We start from the raw sequence: 8,749 nt of genomic DNA, 5'->3' as shown, positions 1-8,749 counted from the left end.
GAGTTTGACGTTTAGCTACTTTTGGGTAGTTTGAGATTTTTGTTTTGGCTTTTAGGAACAATTTAGCTAATTGTAGTCTTTAGSTCGTCTTTAAAGTACCTGTGACAGGCATAGTCTTCAAAAACAAAAAGTMAAAGAAAACATCTTTATATTTAAGAAAGTTAGAATACACACAGTTTAACCCATTTTGTCCCATAACTGCATATTTTCTTTTGAACTTGATTCAGTTAAAGTGAAACAGGAAGTGACATCAGAGGGGAACTCTTTAACAAAGAAAACTCTCGTCTTTGTTTAATGAAACATTATTTGAACTCTGACTTTTCTTCATGTCTCTGATAGACTCAAAAAAATCTAAAGAAACATCAGATTCTTCTCTACAGTCTGGGTTGTTGGCTGCTGTAGCAACACTCTGTTTACATGCAGACATTCCCCTCTGACATCACTTCCTGTTAATTTACAAATATCTCAACTGTTCATCTCAGCGACATCAATTTCTTTTGCAGTATTTTGTCAGTGACATCTTTCAGAAATGCGTTCGTATTACAAAAAAATTGAAGTCACGGGCACTTTAATATTTTTAGCTTTTGGGCAGCAATTTGATCAATTTAAACTTTCAGTTATGGTTTTGCTAATTTGTTTRAACACTAGTTTTACTAATATTAGCTTAAAGTTACTGTTTTACTAGTTTGATCTCTTTAGCTACTTTTGTTCAATTTTTAATATTTGCTTTTACCCAGTTTTAGTAATTTTACATTTTAGTTGAAGTTTTGGCTTTTAGCTACAATTTGATCCAGTCTTCATGGTTTTGCTCATTTTAGCTTTTTAGTTTTGCTAATTAGATTTAAAATGTTACCTTTTAGCTATAAATTAGATCTTAGCTTTAAGCCAATATTAAATTTGATCAAATCTTTTAGCTGATTACTTAATTTTAGCCAGTTTTTGTCAGTGGTTTTACCAATTAGAGCTTTTTTAATAAATTTCAGCTATTTTTCTGTTGAATGAAACGGTTAATTAATTTTTTCTTGTCCTCAGACGTACCTGAAGGAGATCCTGCGGGACATCGGCATCTACAACGTGAAGGGAACTCACAAAAACACCTGGGAGCTCAAACCTGAGTACAGACACTACCAGGGGGAGGACAAGACTGAGGATTAGTTTGTTTCTCTGCAGACGATGGAAAGTGTAACGTTTCTCATTTCGCCTGATTTCTGCCKGTCTTTAAGGTGAAACTCCTCCAGACTCCATGTTCAGTCTGATGGACAGTGTTTGGGTCAAAAACTACAGTATGTTTTGCTGTTCCCTTTTGTTTAAAAGGAAAGTTTTGGGTGTAAAATACAGATTTAAATCTCATTTGTGAATTCCTGCTGATTTAGGTTTGTTGAAATTTTAAATTTGACTTTGGTAATAAATTTTTTTTAGAATTCCTTGTTGATTTTTTAATCCTGATTTATCTGCAAATATCGAGGCAACTGGTCAGACATTTGTCTTTAGACCTGAAAGTCTCAGGTTTATTTGCACATAAATCCAAAATGAATGAACTGCTGCCCATAAGAGTTAAACACAACACAAACTTATGAATGTATGCAGCACGTCAGCATTAAGAGTTCTGCACTTTTTAAATTGCAGTTGAGTAAAGCAGCTGTTAAAATACAGGCAACTCTTTTTCAACCTTAAAAGATATCAGCAGCACTGACGCCTCACAGCAAGATCCTGGGTTTGAACCCAGGGTCCTCCCCACTCACCACTAAAACATATCCCACAGGCAGTACAGCAGACTTCAGGCCTGGATAAATAAACTAAACAAAAAAGGTTTGCAACATTAAGTTAGTAATGTTTAATTTATAAAGTGTAGAGTAGAATCACAGAAATAGATTCACAAGGTGCTGTACAGTCAAAAACAAAACAGGCTGATACGTCCCCCAGCTCAGAGCAGGTAGGAGACAGGAAACATCAAATCTTTTCTACATTACGTTTAACTTGATTATATGAACTGCAGGTAAGACTTGACAAACTGCACAAAACCACAAAGGTTTTGCTGTTTTTACTGTTTTATCAACACATTTCACATCAAGATGACAAAAAAAAAAAAATAAAAACACAACTGACAACTGGAATGATGAGTTTCACACAATGCACATATTTTTAAATGACATGAATAGAGAAAAATAAATATTTTAAATAATTTATTTGCTTAASTCAGTTCTGCAACCTTATTGTCTGAGAAACATCTTAAACATTTTTCCAACTAAACAGTTTGTATGAAGCCACAAATCCCATCAGGCTCTTAAAATATCCATTTTTTCACATCTTCTCTACATTAAAGAGTCAAACTTGAACCATTCAGCTGATTCTGGTGCTGAACAGATGAGATCCGGTGGCAGATCGTTCTCCATCTGCATGGAAAAATAGATTGTAGCAAAGTTAAAGCATAATTTAAAGAGGATTGTAATTAGTCAAATTATTTACAGTTTGAATACATTAATCTGCATAATCTGTACATTTTACAACAGATTAYTACAAAAGCCCACCTGTATTCAACAGTCTGTCTCAGCTGCTGGATTCTCTGGACAGGTGTCACCATGACAGCTCTAAAGTCAGAGAGAAGAAGRAAACTGCATTTGTTCTGTCAAATATTACAGTTCAGTTCAGAAACACCTCACTGAGGTTGTTCTCCCCTCTTCAATCCGAGACGCCACAAAAACAGGCGARCAGAAAGCGCGGGGACGCTTCAATGTTGCATCTGCCAAAATGAAACCCAGGACGTCTCACCACAGAGAGCCCAGGCTGTCAAAGATGCCACCTGGAGCCGGGATCRGTTAMAGATCCAGAACAAGAAGCTTATAAAACCTACAATACCTGCACGATTCAGCCTTCCTGCAGTTTGAATCGCCTGCTTCAAACTCCTTTAGCTGCTGCAGAACAAACATCTGGACTGAAGCTCAACACACCCATCATCCTCCACCTGCTCCACACAGGTGTCTCATCTGATCACCTGAAAAAAAAAAAACAAACAAACACATTTTACTACTAAATACAGTCATCCAAAACCACAGCTGTAAAGTACAAATACTGTTATTGGTAGAAAGYCATTAATCCCATTTATTCAGTTATTGTTTAAAATAAATACTATCCAGATAAATTGTGTCTCCTGGATGGAGTGAATTTAACTGGTTGGATTAGAAGTATAAATATATACCATTCTGACACTATCTTAGCTTGTACACAACCCATCACAGCTGCTCGCCGTTAGAAAATATGTTTTTTGAGGAGTCGCCTCCCAATAAATGTCATTTTGGAAAATCTAACTGCTCACTTTTACTCAGTACTTTTACATTTAATACTTGAAGTACAAAAATTATCAGATACTTAAMGACTTTTGCTCAAGTAATAGTCTTAAATAAGACTAGCTTTTACTAAAGTAATTTTATGACAAAATTGTTACTTTTACTTAAGTATCGCTTTAAGGTACTTTATAAAACACTGTCCAAAACCTCTACAAAGAGCCAAAATCTTAAATCTCATTCTTCTACAGCTACATGTTGCTGTTTAAACCATTAATCAATTAATCTAAAGACACCATTTATTCATCAAATCTGGAAGCTGCGTTCAGAAAAACAAGTGGCGATTAGCATGCTAGCACGCTAACTTTACTTCCGTGTTGGGTCCGTTTTCCCACCGTAACTCAACCCGAACTACAACTCAGCATTATTTTCACATCTTAAACGCTTATAATCTTACTTTATTTTCCTGTCACGACCTGTTCCAGTCGCATGATTTGTTCAATGATAGCAATGCTAGTAAAGCTGCAGCTAGCTAGCCGCGAATGCACGTGCTGCTCACTCCACCGGCTAATGTAAGAAAACCGAGCATGCGCAGAAACTGCTGCTTTGTTCCCCGTCGTTGAAGAAGCACGAAGACTTACCGGACGTCCCGATGTCAGGAGGTAGAGAAGATTTAAAACTCTTCAACATGATGAACCGAAGCGGACCGAGTCCAGAACCGAACCGGACCAGGCAGGAAGTGAAAAGGGCCGCTGGAACGTGAGCTTCTAGTATTTATAGACTGTCATTAGCGCCCCCTTGTGTAGATAAGAAGTGTGGCTCTGTCGCCCCCTGGTGGCCGAAAGAAGAATTACAAGAAGTGTTACGTCACTCCAATTACTTTATATTACTCTCTAATTAACTGAACATATTTAATCTACATGAAATATTTGCTGGACTAGCACATTTAGATAAAGTAATTTAAATATGTTTGATATTTTTGTTTGTTTTAAGAACGTTTTTTATAAAATAAAACAGTGACACAGATTGTGTTAACATAAAAATAGCATTAATTATGTTCAATCAGAGAATTAAAACAGACCACGCCTCCGGTAAGAGCATAAAAAACACTAAAATAAAACATTAACTCATCTGGGGAGGGGGTACGTCACGAGGCACCCGCGCRCGAGCAGGACGCGCGCGCGCGCCCGCCGCCTTTTATCATTTTTCACTTCTTAATTGGGACTCGGCGCGCTCGGGTTGGGGTCCTCTCCCTGCAGCTTCATGCAGGCATCAGTGAAGACCTAAAACAGGTGAGTTCAGCTTTAAYTAATTTAAAATATAGAACATTTAAAAAGACATTTATAGCCTCAGAAATCTGGAAATGATGCCATTTTTTTATTTCCTCTTAAGTGGAGTGAAGAAAAAGCCAAGATATGTTCAAAGCTGTGTTTGGAAACAAGAAGGAGGGAGGAGGGAAACGTGGAGAGAAAAAGAGCCATAAACATGCAGGTAAAACCTCTTTACTCAGGCTAAAATAACAAGGTTTTTACCCTGAAGGGTCCTGGTGGTCCCATATTTACTTATTTATTGTTGGATTTCTGCACAGAAATAGAAAAACAAAAATGAAACGATGCAGTTGAGTATTTTTCATTGCACGAGTCTTTTTGATGATGATATTCAGGTTGTCTTCTCCTGGGTGGGATGAGAAGATCCACTCCAATTAGCCTAATTCAGCAGTGATGCTCCGTCCTGCACAGAGTGTCCCGCTGCTTTTATTTTAAGTGTGTCAGACGAAGTTAGGCAAACATCCTGACCTATAAAAGCTAAACGACAACGATCAGTTTGGTTTGTAAATAAAAGAGGAAAACCTGCAGCTGTGAACACAGTTTGTGTGTTTTTGTGCTGCATGTATTTTTCACAGGTTGGACTTGTCGACTCGCTGCAGCACAGAGGAGATACATGAACATGAGTGGAGCTCGGGATCAGAGCAACCATGTTGCACATTAATATTTAATCATTCGCTGCACCGGGAAGCAAAGAAATGAGAGGAGGATGAGAACTGTGTCAGCCTCATTAATACAGTTTGTTTACAGTTCGGCTTTAGAGAGAGATGCTTCATGACATCATCTCATTTTATCTTTACTTTGTTCATCTCCTCTCGTTCTATTCAACCTTTACATACCTTTACATTTTAATTTCATCCTGCCTCATCTTTTATTTTTAGCTCATTAGAATTAATCTCTTCTCATTTCATGTGTTCTTATCTCATCTTCTCTTTTTATTTAAACTTTTTTTATCTAATCTCATTTTATTTGATCTTATCTTGCATTTTTCACCTTCTTACTTTTCTAATCCCACCTCATCTTGTAATCTCTAATCTCATTTTAACTTTTCTCCTCATCTTTTATCATATCTCAACTTATATATGTTTATCTTGTTCGATGTCATCTCATATTTTCTTACCTCATGTCTCTTTTTTTATCATATTTGATCAAATCTCAAATTTTCTTTTCTCATTTCATATCTCTTTAATTTTATCATCTTATTTAATCTTATCTGGTCTTTCATGTTTTCTTCTCTCGTTTCTTTTCATCTTTTCAAATCTCATCCAATCAATATCATACTTTATATCTCTTCTTATCTCATTTTATTTGATCAAATCTCTTCATTTCTGATTTCATCTCATACATTTTCTTATTCATCAAATCTTATTTAATATTAGTTTTTTCTAATCTCATCTTTTTTCGTCTTGTCTCAAATTTTCTTACCTCATGTCCTCTTATGTCAACTAATTTTTTCACAACTCATCTTATTTCACCTCATCTTTTATTTTTTATCTCATGTGAACATATATTTTCTACTTCTTATTTAATTTATTCTTTCCTCATCTCATTTCTTACATACTTTAAGTTTTTTGCTTAATCTTCTTTATTTCTCATATGAACTTGTCTATTTTCTCATCTTTTCTCTTCTCATATAATCTGTTCTTACYTTTTCTCTTCTTAATCTTTTTTTATACTTTATTTCTTTGTTCTTTATTGTTTCATTTCTCATCACACATGTATCAGCTTATATTATTTGATCCAGTCTTGCATTTTTCATCATATTTATTCTAATCTCATCTTGGTTTTTAATATTTCAACTGAACTTTTACCTCATCTCACTTTATTCTAATCTTGTCTGATGCCATCTCATATTTTCTTACCTCATATCTTTTCATCTTATTTCATGTTATCATATTYGATCAGATCTCATCTTTTCTCATCTCACATCTCTTTTATTTCATCATTTTATTTAATCTCATCTTTTATCTGTCTTTTATCTCACCTTCTCTTATCTCATCTAATAGGTTTTTACTTTATATCTCATCTTATTTCTTCTCATCTTATTTGATCAAATCTCATCTTTTCTTATCTTGTTTCATATTTTAAGATTGTATATCATCTCTTAACCTCATCTTKTCATCTCTGATCTTTTCTGATTCATGTTTTTCTCATCCTCTCATTTCATTTTGTCCGATATCTCGTCTTCTCATCTTATTTCATCTCATCTTGATCTAATCTCATTTTTCTCATATCTTTTAATTTTACTATTGTATCATATTTCTTTTTATCACATCTGACGTCATCTCTTTTCTCATCTCATTTTAATCTTGTTCATTTACAGCATTGTTTTAATTTCTTTTTTCTTGATCTAGTAGCAGAAAATCAGCCTCTTGTCCTCCCAGATGGAGGTGAAAGGCTGAGTTATCTCAGCGAGCAGAGCGGTGTCAATCATTCTAGTCTGCAGTAAAGTTTCCTCGTGTTGCATAATGTCTGTGTGAGTGGCTTAATGGCTGCAGAGCAGAAAACTGATTGAAACTTTGAATTTTAATGCGACAGATGTGACATGATGTCATCTCTGTAAATAGACTCAGCTCATTCAACTCGTTTTAGGAAGTCAAAGCTCAGCTGAATCCACTCTCCTCCATCTTTTCTGTCTGCGTGCAGGCGGCGAGGCACGCCCCCCCGGCGCACCACAGAAGGGGGGCAGCCACCGGGTCGCCCACCTCCACGGCCGTAACGGCGGCCACGTGGGCACCCCGAGAAAACTGAAGCGGCTGACGAAGGGCGTGTCCATTTCCTTACCCTCCTCCCCCCTCCTCCCCCACCAGGCCGACATCGCTTCATCCCAGTCGTGCGTCCGGTTCRCAGGTGGGTCGAGAGCCGAGGAGAGAGCAGCTGCAGAGAGAAAAAACAAATGTTTGCTCGGCTTTTCCCTCCGATCAGGAGGGATCTTCACCGGCTTCTGTCGTTCCACAGAAAGTCCAGACGGTGTCCTCAGGGCCCAAAAGACATAAAACAGATTGTCAAAGTAAATAATTCAGCAAAAATAACTGCAGGCAAAGAACCCCAGTGAGGTAAAATATTCAGAAAATTTAAACTTTAAACTGTGACCTTCTTATAGAAAATGTATAAAAGATGTAAATAATTAACATGAACTTGTTGGCAACAATATCAGCCATTATTTTTTTCACATTAATTATTAAATTAAAAGCCTATAGTATTCAGTGTGTCAGCTACTACCACACAGGAATGAACTTACATTTATATAAAATGTTTTTTTAAGATAATTATAATCAGTTACATAAAGTTGTGTAAATAAATAAAACCACAATGATTTGCAAATCTCCTAAACCCATATTTTTATTTTTACAATGGAACAAACTAATTATATCAAATGTTTAAACAAAAAAAAATAGTATGGTCCATCCTGTCTATCAGCTTACAGTTCAAAAGCCTGCCTCTCTGATGGTATGGGGGTACATTAATGCTTTTGGCATTGGTAGCTTACACATCGTTTGCATCGTTTTGTGTTTGACTTCAACTAAACAGAAACCGTCTTATTGCTACGACTGAGCCCCGCTAACAAACACTAAATGAGCTCTACCTGGTATTTCCTGCATTGAAACAACATTTTAAGCACATTTTATAAATACTTAAACTATTACGTGTTACGACGTGAAATAAATAAAACAAATACCATTTAAAGTAAGAGTTTTACTCACTGAGTCAAGGTGAGTCTTGAATTTTGAACTCTCCCACTTTCCCACAGGGAATTCCCATAATCAACATGCATTATGGGAGATGTAGTTTATGGTCATTACTGGCTTCAAAACAGCTCAGGGGCCAGACAAGTATTATTATCCTTCACCTTTTAAAAGTTTTTTTATTTTGTTATACTGGATCATAAATTCAAAGTTTACCATTGATATACAAACTATTTACATTTTTAATTGGGTAAAAAAAGAGAGAGAAAAATTGGGGGTGGGGCCATTTTGATGGAACAGATGAAAATCACAAGTGGGCCGTATTTGGCCCACAGTCCTTAAATTGGACACATGTGCTTTAAACGGTTTCACAAGATGTTTTGCTAACAGACACTCACACATCTTGTATAAAGTACATGAAAGTGATATTTGTCTGAAAGTACAAGTATTTTACCAT

At 36.0% G+C, this 8,749-nt stretch overlaps 2 protein-coding genes and 1 long non-coding RNA gene across 5 annotated transcripts in view; 2 read left to right on the top strand and 1 right to left on the bottom strand.

Annotated features, from left to right (window-relative positions):
• The window catches only part of LOC106513948 (general transcription factor IIF subunit 2), a 7,767-nt gene extending 6,346 nt beyond the window's left edge, over positions 1-1,421 (top strand). The window contains exon 9 of one of the 2 annotated variants that reach the window (XM_014003014.1): positions 1,033-1,421. In XM_014003014.1, the coding sequence (XP_013858468.1) occupies positions 1,033-1,155 (123 nt within the window). In that variant the 3' untranslated portion in view covers positions 1,156-1,421. The remainder of the gene's footprint in view (positions 1-1,032) is intronic. The other variant, XM_014003015.1, reaches the window with a different exon arrangement.
• A 389-nt stretch (positions 1,422-1,810) lies between these two features.
• Positions 1,811-4,828, bottom strand: LOC106513949 (uncharacterized). 2 transcript variants are annotated; one of them, XR_001309849.1, is made up of 6 exons: positions 4,814-4,828; positions 4,409-4,564; positions 3,923-4,112; positions 2,857-2,992; positions 2,529-2,588; positions 1,811-2,393 (listed from the first exon to the last, which is right to left on the bottom strand). It is a non-coding gene; the product is annotated as an uncharacterized LOC106513949 (long non-coding RNA). The 2 variants fall into 2 exon arrangements; XR_001309848.1 differs by having other exon boundaries at positions 3,923-4,564.
• LOC106513947 (protein TANC1) overlaps positions 4,492-8,749 on the top strand; it is a 59,818-nt gene continuing 55,560 nt past the window's right edge. Inside the window, exons 1-3 of the mRNA XM_014003013.1 lie at positions 4,492-4,573; positions 4,674-4,772; positions 7,253-7,456. Coding sequence (XP_013858467.1) covers positions 4,697-4,772; positions 7,253-7,456 — 280 coding nt within the window. The 5' untranslated portion in view covers positions 4,492-4,573; positions 4,674-4,696. The remainder of the gene's footprint in view (positions 4,574-4,673; positions 4,773-7,252; positions 7,457-8,749) is intronic.

This window comes from Austrofundulus limnaeus, unplaced genomic scaffold, assembly GCF_001266775.1.
Source record: "Austrofundulus limnaeus strain Quisiro unplaced genomic scaffold, Austrofundulus_limnaeus-1.0 Scaffold16, whole genome shotgun sequence".
Classification (NCBI taxonomy): Eukaryota; Metazoa; Chordata; class Actinopteri; order Cyprinodontiformes; family Rivulidae; genus Austrofundulus; species Austrofundulus limnaeus.
Note: the sequence above shows the minus strand (reverse complement) of the source record. Positions and strands in the feature narration are given on the sequence as shown.